Genomic DNA, 18,063 nt, shown 5'->3' with positions numbered 1-18,063 from the left:
TTCCTTCCCACTCCTAGCCCTTCCCTGCCCTATCGTCGCCATAAGACCTACCTGTGTCGGTGCAACGTAAAGCAACTATTACATAAAATCAGTTTCATGGTCCGTATCGCACTTCAATAGATTCACAATTAAGTATTTATTATTTTCCACCTAGTCGATACAATTTAATGGTTAAAAGTGGTACATGTTTCGTATTTTATCAACATCTTCAGCCACATAACACTGTTTAGATGAAAAATGTATAAAATTGACAAAGTAATGCATTGCCTTAAGCAATCATTGTATCGACTAGGTGGAAAATAATAAATACTTAATTGTGAATGTAAAGCAACTAGCAAAAAAAAAAAAAAAAAAAAAAAAAACTTAGTGTAGGTTTGCACACACACCTTTGTCTTGCATATAGTGACTGCTTGCAAGCTACTCGATATATTTAGCCATTTCTGACCATTTTGGCAATCAGTTTTAGCTATTTTTCATTGTAGAGTATTGGCAACACTGGTCAGGGACCCATCATTCACACTTATTTTTCAGATTTTGCATAAAATTAGCTCAGGAAAGTAATGTGATTTTTCCTTAACATCTGAACCTTAATTATCAGTATTACTGTGATTAGAATTTATTGCATTAAAATTATTTTCATTAAAAAACCGAACCCATTCACTACAATCTACTGGGTTTTTCCTAGCAGGCAACCACTGCTCAGCCTGAAGGTCTGCAGGTTATGAACTGATGCATAGTCAGCACGACAAATGCTCTCAGCCTTTTAGGCTACATAGACCAGATAACTCCTCAATGGTTCCTACATAGGCTGAATAGACTTTGAAACAGCCCTCAGATTCATGTAAAAATCCCTGACATGGGGAATCGAACCCAGGACCTCCTGGTAAGAAGCGGGTAAGCTCATTTTTATTACTGACTAAAATTCCTTATGAATTTTTTTGTGCATAGGAATCACAACTTTCTCTAGAGTTCACCTTGTTCTAGTGGTAAGAATGACTACAGACTGAGAGGATGTTGATTTATTAAATTCTTCCTGCCGGGCTGAGTGGCTCAGGCAGTTGAGGCGCTGGCCTTCTGACCCCAACTTGGCAGGTTCGATCCTGGCTCAGTCCGGTAGTATTTGAAGGTGCTCAAATACGTCAGCCTCATGTTGGTAGATTTACTGGCACGTAGAAGAACTCCTGCGGGACTAAATTCCAGCACCTCAGCATCTCAAAAAACCGTCAAAAAAGTAGTTACTGGGACGTAAAAACAATAACATTATTAAATTCCTTCTTGGTGTTTGAATTTTGTATCTTAACAACTGTGAAAAACATAACACAATTGGGTATATTACTAAAAAATGTGGCAGTAATGATAACAAGTACTATGTTACATAAGCATAGGGTCTTGACCTACTGTCACAAAAGAACTAAGAACACCAAACATTTAAATTGAAGTGTAGCTTAATAAGGATAAGAAGCGGGGGGTAAGAAAACCTTGCAAGCTCTAACCTGAGGATGGATGTTTTGCTTTTTCTGAGAGTCTGGTAGACTTGGTATCTTCAATTGATGGTTATTTCATTTTTAGACTTAGCACACTCATTCTTCAAAGGAGTGATGACCTTAATAGTCAGCTCTTGGATGGGCTAATTGTCTGGCAAACTAACAAATATTTTTTTATAATTTTATATATTCTGTTATGATCTTTTCACAGAATGATAAAATAAAATAAAACCACAGCATTTCAGGTGAGCTATAGAAGTTGCCTCTTGTTATCCTCAGTATGACTCCAGGCAAGGAATTCTATTATGCATGGTTATTTCCTGTTTGTCTTGCTGAGTCTGTGTGTCAGTGTCTAGTTACTCTGTTATCTCTTGTTGTTCAGAGACGGGATGTAAGCAATGCAGGTGTGTGTTACTTCATAGCAAGCCAGCAATTGTCTTTTATTATACTGCACTTGAGATTACATTTCTGCAGCAGTTGAAAGTCGTTGAATGTTGACAGATAAAAGTAGGTATGAATTACCCCATTGAATTATATAATATTGTTATTGTAGTATCTGAATTTAAAAGTGGTATGAACTTAGTACGGGTGGTTGTTGTAAATTCTAGTTATTTACAGTTTTGTTTGTACTAATTGTAAAAGTATGGAAATTATAATCCTCAGAAGATTCTGTGAGTTAGTGTTTCTATTAACATGCATGGGAACTCACTAATATTTGACTGGTTTAGTTTTGTTGCTTTACTGTTGTATATTGGTGATTGATTCTCTATAGCCTGTTTTTGACTGTACTTCTTCTTGGATGTTAATATGCAAGTGAATCTTTTATTACATTTCTCTTTGAAAGATCGGAAATACATTTTTGTTACCAGTTGCTTGGAAAAAGTGTAACAAATCATGCAGATTGCTTTAAATATTTGTGACTTCTATACCTATTATAAAATAATTCCCCAGTAGGTGTCTGTCTGTGTTTTTGTGGCCTAATCTTGGGAATCATCAAACAGATTTTGATGCAGTTTTCACCATTATGTAGAACATGTATTAAAGAAGGTTTAGGTGTATGAAACATTAATCTATGACAGAAGATGCTGAGTAGTGGAGATTTAGTGAAGCAAGTCAAAGGAAGAAAGGCCATCCAAGAGCTTGCTTAGTTTATGTTGTCCAAACCATCAACGATTAACCCCTACTGTGTATGGAAGAATTGTTGAGCGTAAGATGATTTACGACTAAGTGTACAATTGTATATACATGTCTGTAAATGGTAGCACTTGATAAGCATTTTTATGTTTGTAGTTTTCAGTAAAAATTAATCTTAAGATTATAAAGCATATTTTGAGATTAATCACATAATCCTTTTCAAAATTAATTGTTTGTTCACCTCAATAATCTTACTATGATAAAAATACTATTAACTTCCCTTGCTCAGCTCTTTTTATCTTCTGACCCGACGATATTAGGTTTGTGAGCTCTAGAAAGTCTAATTTTCACTTTCTTCATGGCGCTTCCCTGTCTTTTGCCATTACTGTTAAGTGGGAATGGCTGCTCAGTTGTACTTCCTCTCAAATCAATAACACCGGGTGAGTTGGCCATGCGGTTAGGGGCACGCAGATGTGAGCTTGTGTCCGGAAGATAGTGGATTAGAACCCCACTGTCAGCAGTCCTTAAGATGGTTTTACGTAGTTTCCCATTTTCACACCAGGCAAGTGCTGGAACTGTACCTTAATTAAGGCCATGGCCGCTTCCTTCCCACTCCTAGTCCTTTCATATCCCATCATCGCCATAAGACCTACTTGTGTCGGTGCGACATAAAGCAACTAGCAAAAAAAAAAATTAATAATAATCACCTGCACATCTGAGTTGCCTGCTCATCAGTTTCGACACTGTTTTGCTCTACCACACAGATCACGGATCTCTCTCTGGCAACCTATGGCTGAGTTTTTATATAATTTTGTTGGGTACATATCAGATGTGACACTAGAAATCTTTAATTTTTTGAGATTCTCACTCAAAAACTCCACCTTTACAATACTGATATTTTGTTTTTATTCTTCAAGTCAGCATTAATAATTATTGGGACATGTTTCTTCCATTATTGTGGACATCTTCAGCAGGGCAGTGAACAAGCAGAATTTGTGATTTGAAATGCACAAGAAGGATGTGGGGTTTATCTTGTGTAAAATTGGCTTGAAGAATTGACTTGAAGAATAAAAACAAAATATCAGTATTATAAAGGTGGAGTTTTTGATTGAAAATCTCGTATTATTATTATACTATTCAACAATACGGCTTTAAGATGAAATTTATTTCATGCAACTAGAGATCTTTTACATGCCAACATCTTGCGACATGGAGTGTTGAATGTACATTTTTCCTCCCTTCAATCGACTTCCTCTGTCGGATTTGAGCCCCTGAAATCTTGGGATCTGGAGGCCAACACTCTACCACTGATCCACAGAGGCAGCTGTATAGTAAAAAAAATTGGTTGGACATTCATGGGTTAATGTAGGTAATACCAGAAGTTTGGCTGGTGTATTCAAATATTATTATAATTAATATTATGAAAAGCTCTCGCTGCAAAATTTATTATAGTTTTTATGCTTCCAGGGTCTGAGCGACCAGCACACAGTATGGAGACCTGGATGAGGATTTCCCTCATCCTATGTATATTTGGTTTCCTGAAAGAGTTTCGTCCATCAGAACCTTATATCACACCATATCTAATTGAAAACAAGAACTTCACAAATGATCAGGTAAGTTTATCTTGTAAAGTGCATTATACGATTATTTTGCAATGGCATGTATGAACTTGTGGTTTGGTAACTGTATAGAGATTGTCGCTTGCTGTGTTCCTATTCTTATACCACCTGCATTCATCTCTTATATTGTTGTCTCTTTCCTTTTTCTATCTTCATCTAGCTTTCTTATTATTCTGTACTTCTCCTTTCTCCGCCCCCCACTGTCAGCAGCCCTGAAGATGGTTTTCTGTGGTTTCAGACCAGGCAAATGCCAAGGCTGTATCTTAATTTAGGCCACAGTTGCTAACTTCCCACTCCTGGCCTTTTCCCATCCTTCTGCCACCGAAAACCTTTGACGTGTTAATGCGACATTAAACAAGTACGCAGCAAAAAAGAAAAAAAAGTATACACTTCCGCCATCAAGTGTGAATATCCATCAAGATGGTACCTCAGTGAATGTTTAAGCCCACCCTCCTGATGAAGCTCATTGGTGCTGAGAAGAAATGGTTGCATAAGGGGTTATCAAAAAGTTTTCATTTGACAGTCGTACAGTCCTTGAATCGGGATGTCAATCAGGTAAAATCGCCATGAGCATTGAGGCACTCATCCCACCAACGACCAGGTTGAAGATCCCCGTGTGGTAAAACACCGTGTCCTGCTGCACATCCTTGTCCGACAGGAAGCGTCTATCCCTTTTTGAGGGGACCGAAGGCATGATAATTGCATGGGGAGAGATCAGGACTACAGGTCTCATCCACTGCTCACTTGTTGTCCGTAATGGATGAGGCAGGCCTCCCAGATCAACCAGTGTCTTGTTTCAAAACTCGACCTGCATGGAACTTGGTGCACCATTCCACAACGGTGGTTTTCGACAGACGTGCTGCCCCATACACAGTCTTCATTCTCTGATGGATGTCCACTGGTGTTTGTCCTTCAGTAGCCAAGAACAAAATAACAGCACATTCATCTTGTTTGGACACATTTGGTAATAACGTCGCCATAATTTATGTGTATATCATAGAAAAGAAAAGAAAAATCCACCTGATCAATACTAGTTTACTATAATACCTTATATAACAGAACCGGTTTCGACTCTTTACAAAGTCTTCTTCAGCAGTATTATACTCTTACATTAGTTACAATTTTAAGTGTTGTGCCTTGCCAATTGAAAATATTGTGTGTGACAGACGTAAATTGGCATGTTTCAAAGTGGTTAGTCCTATGCTCATAAACTTAAGTATGTCTAAAGACCTAAAACTCGTGTTGAAACTTATTAAAATGTTAACTATATAAACACATTAAAATGTTCACAATGCATAATAAAATACATCTCAATATACATATATCTTGTTACAATCCAAGTTTTTGGGTAAAACATGTTCTTGAAATAAATTTGTCATCTTTCATTTTTTATTAAATCATCTGGCGTGAAAAGATTATGTGTGATGGATGTTATATTGACTTATTTCAAAGTGGTTAGTATTACGCTCATAATAATAAGTATGTCAGATGACCTGAAACTCGTGTTAAATAACCTGTTAAAATATAAACTCCATAAACACACTGAAATGTTCATAACACATGGTAAAATACACTTTAAGATGCAAATGTCTTGTTACAGTCCAAAGTAACGGGTAAAAACATGTTCTTGCGTTGTTTACGGGTCGTCTAATATGAGAGGTTGTATGCTTAAGTTCGTATGGGGTACTTTGCACCACTACACTTTATACAAAGTTCAACCACTAGATAGCTTGCGGATTTTCTAATATTATTAAAAATGTATACATTTGAAGATGGGTATGTGCAGCTGAAGTTGTTGTTAGTCTTGAAAGCGTTAAATGCAGATCACACTAGTGTGTGAAAACATTTGTTGTTGGTGGCTCTTTCCCTGTCTATGACTATTGATAAGTATTGTTGTTGAGTGGTTGAGAAGTGTACAACTTGGCTGTCTGACGTGTATTTTATGTGGCTGCATTTAACGCACACACCTCGGCATGGCACGATCGCTGCACTAATCCCCTTTCCTACATGCCCGTGCTTATATACCTGTATTGTAGTGGCACTATGTTGCATGTCTGCTGCAGCAATGGCTTCAAACGGAAACGTCTTGATCATGCCTTATAGAAGAACCGGGATTGATTAGGAGAGAGCCCATTTTTGTGGAGATAGCAGTGTTCGAAGATGTGAAGATTGTCTTTGTCCTTTTTTGTTTGCATGTTTGTCCTCTTTCCTCTTTCTGTTGCTCCCTCTTCCAATGCTGAATTATCATTGTGTTTATCTTCTTATTAAGCACTTCTTTTCTTGTTTCTATCTCTCTGTATATGACTTGATTTGTCACGCGGCAGGGCTGATAAGCTCCCAACTTGGGAGGTTCGATCCTGGCTGAGTCTGGTGGTATTTGAAGGTGCTGAAGTAAGTCAACCTTGGGTTGGTAGATTTACTAGCACATAAAAGAAGTCTTCCAGTCAGGAAGGAAAAGAAGGGTGACCTGATAACCATGAGTGACTTTCTAGAACTGCAGTACAGGGAATCACAATTTGAATGTCTATAGGAACACTGATCCATTTCATGTGACTTAAAGATGTAACAGACTAGTTATAATTTCACTTCACATTATTGTAGAAAGAATATTCACTTTATACTCTGAAATGTAAAACATGCAATGCAGCAGCACTAACTTTTTAGTTTTGTTCAAAGAGTAGGTTGGATATGCAATATTCTTAAAATTTTGAAGCTTATTATACGAGGACGGTTTGAAAAGTTCTCAGAATCACCGCTAGATGTCAGTGCTAGAGCAACGAGGTTCCCGCGCAATAATCACACATCCTTTTTGAGTGAACACGTGGCGCGTCAGTGCTCTAGCTGCAGGAGCGTGGTAGTGACGACTCTTTGTTGTTCCTGCATAGTGATTTGTGACAATGGAAAAAACTGAGATTCGAGCAGTGATTAAATACTTTGTAAAGAAATGTGTGAAAGCAAAGGAAATTCATGCCGACTTTCAGAACACACTGGGGGACTCTGCTCCTTCATTTTCAACTGTTGCCAAGTGGACCAGCGAGTTTAAATTTGGTTGGGAGAGCTTGGATGATGATCTGTATAGTGGACGGCCAAAACGTGTTACGACCCCAGAATTTATCGCAAAAGTGCATAAAATGGTCATGGAGGATCGTCGACTGAAAGTGCGGGAGATTGTTGAAGCTGTAGGGATGTCTTCTGAACGGGTATATTATATTTTAACCGAAGAATTGGGTATGAAAAAATTATCCGCAAGATGGGCTCTTGACATTGGACAATAAACGCACCAGATTGGAAATGTCCGAACAAAGTCTGGCCCATTTTCAGTGCAACCAACAAGATTTTTTGCGCCGGTTTGTGACTACAGATGAAACTTGGATCCACTACTATACCCCAAAGACAAAACAGCAGTCAAAGCAGTGGAAACATGCTGATTCACCACCATCACCAAAGAAAGCAGAGGCAGTGCGTTCGGCCGGAAAGGTCATGGCCTCAGTTTTCTGGGATGCGAAAGGCATTCGGCTGATAGATTATCTTCCTACTGGCCAAACAATTACGGGGCAATACTATGCAAACCTCCTAGACCAACTACAGGAAAGGATACGCAAAACAAGGCCTGGTTTGGCAAGGAAACAGGTAATCTTTCATCAGGACAACGCTCTGCTGCACACAAGTGTTATTGCCATGGCAAAACTTCATGAGCTGGGGCACGAATTGTTGCCACATCCACCTTATTCACCTGATTTGGCACCATCAGACTTTCATCTATTCCCCAAGCTGAAAATTTTCCTCGGTGGACGGAGATTTTCTACAAGGGAAGAACTGACAGCTGAATTGGAGAGGTATTTTGCAGGCCTGGAGGAATCTCATTTTCGAGATGGGATCAAGGCATTGGAACATTGCTGAACCAAATGCATTAGTCTACAGGGAGACTATGTTGAAAAATAAAAGCAGTTCCACCGAGGTAAGATACTTAATTCTAGTACATTCCGAGAACTTTTCAAACCACCTATGTAGGTATATTCACTTAGAAAATTGAGTTTGTTTTTATTTGTAGCATCTGCACGCGATGACACGAAATTAGAAAAATAGCACATACTGTCTTTTGACACACTAAATATTGTGTACCTTTCACAACAATGCAGTACCAAAATGAACAGGTCTTCCTGGAGATATCCTCTGCAACTCGGTGACGCACAGGCTCAGTGATCTCCATATTTTTGGTGAGATACTTGCTTTGAGCATTATAGTTCATCTTATAAAACTCTCATTGAGAGTAACCTTCTGACACTCATTATGTATGCAAGAGCAGGTACATTCCTAAAATAATCAATTATGTATTACATTAATGATGACATAGGATATGACATGTAGTATTGATTTTCCTCACAGATATGCAACGTTTTTATATAGTACTTACTTCATTTGGAGGCTGCAGTCCCGGTTTTATAACATTTCTCCTGGTTGTATATGCTTTTCTGCTGTTCTTCAGTGTCTTGTTTTTCACATCCTTCCACTCATTTATATTTAGCAACCATCGTTTTCCTTTATGAGGTTTATGGACCCTCCAGACCAACAAATGCTGTTTGTGGACGACATCTTGTCACCTATATGCAACATTTTTCTAGGGTTTGCCAACTTAACAGCTTCATAATTCTTTGTACAGTGAATATTTCGACTTTCTTCCACCGCAGCACCGTCGGGTATGAAATATGCAATGTTATTCTGGGGAGCTATTCAGTTGACTGGAGTGGTCATATTTGGCCATAAAATGTTATAAAAATTATTAATATTTATTTATTTATTTATTTATTTATTTATTTATTTATTTATTTATTTATTTATTTCCATAAATTCTGAGGTAAGCAAGTTACCTTGTTGGAGCACTTTCAGAAAAATGTAAACAGATTGATTATTACAAACTTTTCAGAGTTTTTTTTACACTTAGAACTGTTTTAGATTAAGCACATTCTGACTTAATATCATACAGAACTTTTTAAGAAAATTAAATGCTCTATTAACAATTGAATGGTTCCTTATAGAATCACATTAATAATGCTGAAACTATCTGATATAACACATTTCAGGAATGGCATGAGATATGTACATTGCTTTAATTGTCAGTATTCTAAAATGTCACTGACTTAGACTTTGTACAAAGGAATGTAAAAAGAGTTATTCCAAGTATGATATTTCTCACAGAAATACACTGGGTTGTTTCTGGGTCAGTATCTACATTCTTCTAAGAAAATGCCATTGTTCATTTTATATGGCTAGCTAATATTCTCTATTAGGAAAATAGTAGTACGAGGGTGAGTCAATAAATAAGTCGCAAAACTGAATTGAGGCAAAAATAATCAACGTAACTTTCTGACATTTATTTCACTTTTCCACATATTCACCCTGTACATTCAGACACTTATCCCATCTCTTTACAAGTCCTTGAAAGCCAGCAGCAAAGAAGTCCTTTGGTTGCTGTCGCAGCCAACGTGTAACCTCATAGATTATGGCATCATCTGTATCAAAATGACGGCCACCCAAATGATGTTGTGAAATGATGTCATCAATCATCACATGCCGGTCATTACGGATGAGTTAATCCACACGCTGCAATGTGGTTGCAGTTGACACCTCCGCACGACGACCAGGACGCTCCCCATCTCTAATGCTTCTCCTTCCATAAACTTCTGGATCCAATTGAACACAGCTTTCCGTGAGAAACAGTTTTCACGATGCACTTCTTCTGTGGACAATCCTTTGGCCCACAAAAAACGCACAACTGCACGCTGTTCTACTCGTGTACAGCCATGCAACACATGTGCCATCATGCACCAACAGCCTCTGACTGACCGAGTGCCTGCGAGATGTTGTACGACAAGCATACATATGCTGCCACCTGCTGGCAAAACTTGCGCGCGTAATTTCAAATGGTATAAGGCACACACATGTTTGCGACTTATTTATTGACTCACCCTCGTATGTTTCCTTAGGAGTATTTGATGTAGGGCCTATGTCTTAATATATACCTCATCCTAATCATCTTCATGATAGACTGGTATGCCTTGCAACACTGTGCTCTTTATTCCAATTTAAGATAACTTCATCATGCTGAAAGCTTTATAAGGTAGAAAGTAGAATTGGATGAGTAAGCAAGCATCAAAAACCTGTATTGGTTATGGCAATATTAAACACATAGAAAAGCTGTGAACAACCATCAAAGCTTATACAAAACAATGGTTGCCTGCCTGTCATTCTCATAACATTCCTGTAAAGAATGTTTCTTTGTTCAAGTACCCAGTGGATTATCTGCTTTGTCTTGGGCATTATGGTACTTTTTGGGGAAGAACTCCACGTTTACAATACACTTCTTTTTATTCTTTTCAGAATAACAATTTCCTAATCAAATGGGACATGTTTGTTCCCCATGGGGAAATCTTCAGCCATAAACATAAGACAAAGTATACAATAAATAGAACAAGGGTACATTAAAAGAACACACATCAAAAGACATTGGGTAGTTCTAATGAGTGTTCTGTCCAATGCCATTTTAAAACATTAACCATTGTCTGCTTGCTATGAATGTGATTAGAGTTGAAAATACGTAGAACTGGTTGCAAAGTGTTCATTTTTCATGCAACTTTCTTTCAGGAAACTTAGACCTACAGTTATACTGGCAAAGTTGGGTTTAGAAATGTTATAGCTTAATAGTGAATAAAATCTTGATGTATTGGTCTGGGGGAAGTTCAAGTTTCTTGTTTGACAGTAGGCTAATTCTATTCTAAAGTTGTGAAAATTGTTATTCTGAAAATAATAAAAAAGAAGTGTATTGTAAAGGTGGAATTTTTCACCAAAATGTATCATAATACAGGCTTAAATATGAAATTTATTTCTTGCAATGCTTTGTCTCGGGTGTTAGGATTGCAGGGCAGGCTGAGACCTGAATTTGGCTGCTTCTTTCCTTCTGTTGCTTAATTCTTCTCTCTGCAGACAAACACGTTATCTCTGTTATGCCTACCAGCCTACAGTGTGTTACTTGATTTTTCTTCTTTTGTGACTGATAACTGATTCTTTATCATAAATTTATCATAAATGTCTCAAATGATAAATCAGTAAGTAGTAAACCTAAGTTACCCTCCCCCCTTGCATGTATCTTTTTCTGCCCTTGTCAAAGTAAGTCTTTCTTAATTTTTCATATTTACTTCTGCATGCAAATAGAAATGTGAAAATGTTCCTGCTACTATCTTTCAGTCATAAAATAAATTATGGCAAGAAAAAATAGACATAAGACCTTTGTCATAAATGGTATTAGACATATAACCTGATCTCTTAAAAGAGATCTTGGATATGAAGATCATTTCATGTTGACAGCAAGATAGTTAACCTCTATTGTGGGACCTTGTTGCTGAAAGCTCTTGATAAACATGGCCTGCCAATTGTCCTGAAGGTCACAATGTGCAGTTACAATCCTGTCTGACATGTACATCACTTAAACAAGATGTTCCTTTTGGTTCTCTTATATTATGTAATAAAGTTTATTTTTAGAAGAGTTAGTGTTATTTTGACAAGTAGCATGGTAACTATATTCTGTAATAAGTAACGAAAGGGAACAAACAAGTGGAAAAATAAAAACATATTGCTGAGCTCAGGACTGTAGATTAGGGTACCTTAGTATTATTTATTTGCCACAATCCTGACAGTAGAAATATGGAAGGTCTGATGAAAAAAGAGCAAGCTTGGGTTGGTTGCTTTACGTTGCAATGACAAAGATAAGTCTTATGGCGATGATGGGATAGGAAAAGACTAGGAGTGGGAAGGAAGTAGTCGTGGCCTTAATTAAGGTACAGCCGGGCTGAGTGGATCAGACAGTTGAGGCGCTGGCCTTCTGACCCCAACTTGGCAAGTTCGATCCTGGCTCAGTCCGATGGTATTTGAAGGTGCTCAAGTACATCAGCCTCGTGTTGGTGATTTACTGGCACGTAAAAGAACTCCTGCGGGACTAAATTCCGGCACCTTGGCATCTCTGAAAACTGTAAAAGTAGTTAGTAGGACGTAAAGTAAATAACATTATTAACATTATTAAGACACAACCCCAGCATTTGCCTGAAAATCACGGAAAACCATCTTCAAGGCTGCTGACAGTGGGGTTTGAATCTTCTGAATGCAAGCTCACAGCTTCTCGATCCTAACTGCACGGCCAGCTTGGTCAGCTCAGTTCAGTAGTATTTGAAGGGGATGATATATGCCATCCGTAGTCGTTAGATTCACTGGGACATAAAAGAACTTCTGCAAAACCAATTTACAGCACTACGACATTTCTGCAAACTTTAGTAAAATACTGTAACTGCAGCAGACAGACTTAGAAAACAGACAAACTGTGCTGCTGCTGCTGCTGCTGTCTGTTTTTTAAGTCTGTCAACCCCAGTTCTTTTATGTTCTTAGTTTCTGTCAACCAGGTAGTATGGAATTTCTTGTTTCACCAGAAGGTGAGCAGTGGTTGGTCAGTCTATTAGAAAAAGATCTTGCCACACAACTATAGAAAGCTACCCTCCTTTTCCTCCACAGTCTGAGAAACCTCTCTCCCTCTGGAAGTAGAGCTCTGAATTATGACATCTCTGTTATTCCACCCAACAACAGGTCTAGGGTCTTTCTGAGAATTATTCTCTCTCTCGGACTTCCAGTTTTTCAATCAAGCCTTTTCTGTTTAGTGGCAGACATGCTATAGCATACAGGTCTTCCAGGAAGATCACTGTTCACAAATTTACCAAGCTCAGAACATTTTAAGCAAGCCTCAGACCTCTGGGAGTAACGGAGTCCCACTCCCATTTGACAGGCGAGAGACTCCTTGGAAACAACTTGGCAAATGAAATGGAATTCGCTGGAGAGCTATCAATATTAATGGGGCTTATGTATAAATTAAAAAAGAAAGTAGAACTGGCTGAGTCAGCAAAGAGGATGCATCTGGATGTGCTAGGAATAGATGATATTCGGGTGAGGGGAGATAACGGAAGAAGAGATAGAAGATTATAAAGTGTACTTGATGGGTGTTAAAAAGGGAAGGACAGAGTATGGGGTACGCCTGTTCATCAGGAAATACTATTGCACGTAACATAGTTTCTATTAGGCACATAAATGAGCGAATGATGTGAATAGATTTGGCAGTTGGAGGAATTAGGACGAGAATTGTCTCAAGAGTGTTCATCATGCGAGGGTGCAGATGAGAATGAAGTTGATAAGTTTTATGACACATTGAGTGACATTGTAGTCGGGGTCAAGAGTAAAGATAGGATAGTGCTAATGGGCAATTTCAATGCAAGAGTTGGAAATAGAACTGAAGGATATGAAAGGGTGATTGGTAAATGTGGGGAAGATATGGAAGCTGATAGGAATGGGAAGCGTTTGCTGGATATCTGTGTTAGTATGGGTTTAGCAGTTACAAATACTTTCTTCAAGCATAAGGCTATTCACCACTACACATGGGAGGGTAGGGGTACTAAATCCTTAAAAGACTATATCTTAACTGACTTCAAATTCAGGAAATCTATTAGGAATGTATGGGTTTTCTGGGGATTTTTTGATGATGCAGACCACTATCTGATCTGTAGTGAACTAAGTATCTCTAGGCCTAGGATAGAGAAAGTGAAATCTGTCTGCAAACGAACAAGGGTAGAAAATCTCCAGGATGAGGGCATTAGAGAGAAGTACATGGATATGATTAGTGAGAAGTTCCAAAAAGTGAACAGTAAGCAGGTTCAGGATATAGAAAGAGAATGGGTGGCATACAGGGATGCTGTATAGTAGAAACAGCAAGAGAATGCCTAGGAACAGCAGTGTGTAGAGATAGGAGAAAGCAAACATCTTGGTGGAATGATGAAGTGAGAGCAGCTTGTAAATATAAAAAGAAGGCTTATCAGAAAGGAAGCATAGCAAAACAAATAGTTGTTGAATCTGAAAAGAAGTCGTGGGAATATTTTAGTAAGGCTAGGTCAAGCAGCAGGGAAACCTTTCTGGACAGTAATAAAAAATCTTAGGAAGGGAGGGAAAAATGAAATGAACAGTGTTTTGGGTAATTCAGGTGAACTCGTCATAGATCCCAGGGAATCACTGGACAGGCGGAGGGAATATTTTGAAAATCTTCTCAACATAAAAGAAAACTTCCTGGTAGTGTAACGAACAACCAAGCTCGTGGGGAGGAGGAAAATGATGTTGGTAAAATTACGCTTGAGGAAGTGGAAAACGTGGTAATAAACTCCATTGTCATAAAGCAGCAGGAATAGATGAAATTAGACCTGAAATGGTGAAGTATAGTGGGAAGGCAGGCATGAAATGGCTTCATAGATTAATAAGTTTAGCATAGAGTGTTGGTAAGGTACCTTCATATTGGATAAAAGCAGTATTTGCACCTATCTATAAGGAAGGGTGCAATCAGTGGTTGAGAGGAAGATGGATGAAAAGCAGTGTGGTTTCAGATCACGGAGGGGCTGTCAGGATCAGATTTTTAGTATGCGCCAGTTAATTGAAAAATGCTACCGAGAGGAATAGACATTTATGTTTATGTTTCATAGATATGGAGAAAACATATGACATTGTACAGAGGGAAAAGATGTTTGCCGTACTGGGGGACTATGGGATTAAGGGTCGGTTATTAAAATCAATCACAGGCATTTATGTTGACAATTGGGCTGCAGTGAGAATTGATAGTAGAATGAGTTCTTGGTTCAGGGTACTTACAGGGGTTCGTAGTTTACATGGATCATCTGCTGAAAGGTATAAAGTGGCAGGGATGGATTCAGGCAGGTGGAAATGTAGTAAGCAATCTGGCCTATGCTGACGACTTGGCCTTAATAGCAGATTGTGCCAAAAGCTTGCTGTCTAATATCTTGGAACTTGAAAGTAGGTGCAATGAGTGTATGAAAATTAGCCTTTTGAAGACTAACTTGATGTCAGTAAGTAAGAAATCCAAGAGAATTGAATATCAGATTGGTGATACAAAGCTGGAACAAGTAGATAATTTCAAGTATTTAGGATGTGTGTTCTCCCAGGATGGTAGTATGATAAGTGAGATTGAATCAAGATGCAGTAAAGCTAATGCAGTGAGCTCGCAGTTGTGATCAACAGTATTCTGTAAGAAGGAAGTCAACTTCTAATGAAACTATCTTTACATCGGTCTGTTTTCAGACCAATTTTGCTTTATGGGAGCGAAAGCTGGGTGGACTCAGGATATCTTATTCATAAGTTAGAAGTAACAGACATGAAAGTAGTGAGAATGATTGCTGGTATAAACAGGTAGGAACAGTGGCAGGAGGGCACTTGGAAGGAGGACATTAAGGCTAAGTTAGGAGTGAACTCTATGGATGAAGCTGTACACATAAACCGTCTTCGGTGGTGGGGCCATATGAGGTGAATGGAGGAGGATAGGTTATGTAGGAGAATAATGGACTTTGTTATGAAGGGTAAGAGAAATAGAGGAAGACCAAGACGACAATGGTTACTCAGTTTCTAATGATTTAAGGATAAGAGGTATAGGCCTAGAACTAAATGAGGCCACAGCACTAGTTGCAAATAGAGGATTGTGGCGACGTTTAGTAAATTCACAGAGGCTTGCAGACTGACCTCTGAAAGGAATAACGGTCTATAATGATGATGCATGTATGTATGTTATTATCATCATCATCATCATTAAACACAAAGAAAGAGGAAGAGACAAAACAATAAAGATGCTATTTTTGCTAGTTGTTTTACGTCGCACCGACACAGATAGATCTTATGGCGACGATGGGACAGGAAAGGGCTAGGAGTGGGAAGGAAGCGGCCGTGGCCTTGATTAAGGTACAGCCCCAGCATTTGCCTGGTGTGAAAATGGGAAACCACGGAAAACCATTTTCAGGGCTGCCGACAGTGGGGTTCGAACCTACTATCTCCAGAATACTGGATACTGGCCGCACTTAAGCGACTGCAGCTATCGAGCTCGGTACAATAAAGATGGAGACAATTGAAAGACTAGGAATACAGGACAAAGACAGAAGGAGAAAAGTATCCCAGTGGCCTTGTGAGCCAAACACTACCATTGAATTTTACATGAGGATGTATACCAGTTAGAAGAGGTGGAAGTATTCTGTTTTGTGGTGGGGGCATGCAGCACAATAAGTAGGTTTTTCATTCATTTCTAGAACAGATTAGGTTTACAAAAGTCCTGAATCCATATTTTGGTAGTCACCACTTTACAGGAATCTTTGTGTATTTTAAAATCTCTTCTATATTCTCAATTAAGCCTGCCTGGTAGCCATGATCATTAAGGCATTGAAGTCTAAATGGTCTGACACCATGGTTAGCCGGTTCGAGTCCCATTGGTCGAAATAATTTTCACCATCAGAATGTTGGCCGGCAAGGTAGGGGAGGTGGTGGTATACAATTTCTAATCACTAGATTGCGTGACAAAAGCCTGGATTAAATTCTAAACCTCTCCGCAGTGCTCATATGGAGTGACGGCATATGACGCTGTTGATGGTGATTCGTCCATCGGTTGGGGACGTTAAGCCTTGAGCAGACCCCTTGGTGCTGTACGACAGGAGTAGGCTATGTGCTGGCACCGGGCTTCACTCTCTCCTGTCCTACTATCATATATCACGTCATTCATTTCATGACCGGGCGAGTTGGCCGTGCGCGTAGAGGCGCGCGGCTGTGAGCTTGCATCCGGGAGATAGTAGGTTCGAATCCCACTATCGGCAGCCCTGAAAATGGTTTTCCGTGGTTTGCCATTTTCACACCAGGCAAATGCTGGGGCTGTACCTTAATTAAGGCCACGGCCGCTTCCTTCCAACTCCTAGGCCTTTCCTATTCCATCGTCGCCATAAGACCTATCTGTGTCAGTGCGACGTAAAGCCCCTAGCAAAAAAAAAAAAAATTCATTTCATGTCATGAACTCCTCTGATGAGGTTGACGTCAGGAAGGGCATCCGATCATAATAAACCCGCCACGACAGAGTCATCTCACCTCATACCCGATCCCATAGAGAAACGGGACAAGGGTTGGACAAACAAACAAACAAACAAACAAAACATTCTCAATTAGTTCACTTTATATTCCCATTAATATCCCAATACCAAATGTGCTGTTCTTTGATTGTATAATTACTCTTAGATTTTTTTTTATTAGAGTTATTTTATTAGATGATGTTTTATGTTATATATTCTGGTTTAATTTTGTTACCCTTTTTGATGTAGTTAAACTTTGTTCTCGTGGTAGTCCAGAATGTCTGGAAAGTGTTTGAATTTTTCAATAACTATATATACTGGTACATTTAACGCTCCTGGGGGACAAAATTTTGATATCACAGCATCTCCAACAACAATAAAAATAGTTAGTGGGCCGTAAAACCAATATTATGAACTGACAGAGGAAGTTTGTTTGTTCCTTTCCATAACTTATAAACAAACAAGAAAGCACTATGAAGCACAAGGTTGCTAATCAGTGTGCAAATAATATCTTGTTTCCGTTAATTTACATGTTACTGTAACTCTTTCATTCAGTGTGCGTTTTATGTGTAGGCAGACCGGAATACCAACAGAGATAATTTTATCAAGTATGCATCTTGTATGCATTACTGGCCTCTCTTATGCGGTGGCATTGCAAGCTATGGATTTTCAAAAATCTACCTGTCTTGCACTGAAATCATAATCTTGAGCTCGAGAAGCAGGCTTGCCAACTATTTGGTCAACAATGACAGCAGGTGTATCATTTTAATTTTATTATAGTGCCTCCGTGGCTCAGGCGGCAGTTCACCGGCCTCTCACCGCTGGATACTGTGGTTCAAATCCCGGTCACTCCATGTGAGA

The 18,063-nt window shown here is 38.8% G+C and overlaps 1 protein-coding gene across 3 annotated transcripts in view; it reads left to right on the top strand.

Annotated features, from left to right (window-relative positions):
• Positions 1-18,063, top strand: part of LOC136880956 (thiamine transporter 1) — an 84,376-nt gene that overhangs the window by 15,294 nt on the left and 51,019 nt on the right. For 2 of the 3 annotated variants that reach the window (XR_011018694.1, XM_067153505.2), the window contains exons 1-2: positions 1,870-1,991; positions 4,086-4,231. Coding sequence is in view for 2 of the 3 variants with exons in the window: in XM_067153505.2 (XP_067009606.2) it covers positions 1,976-1,991; positions 4,086-4,231 (162 nt within the window). In the remaining variant the exon portion in view is untranslated. Of the gene's footprint in view, positions 1-1,869; positions 1,992-4,085; positions 4,232-18,063 lie in introns of those variants that run through there. The other variant, XM_067153504.2, reaches the window with a different exon arrangement.

The sequence above is a fragment of the Anabrus simplex genome, chromosome 9 (assembly GCF_040414725.1).
Source record: "Anabrus simplex isolate iqAnaSimp1 chromosome 9, ASM4041472v1, whole genome shotgun sequence".
NCBI classification, from domain to species: Eukaryota; Metazoa; Arthropoda; class Insecta; order Orthoptera; family Tettigoniidae; genus Anabrus; species Anabrus simplex.
Note: the sequence above shows the minus strand (reverse complement) of the source record. Positions and strands in the feature narration are given on the sequence as shown.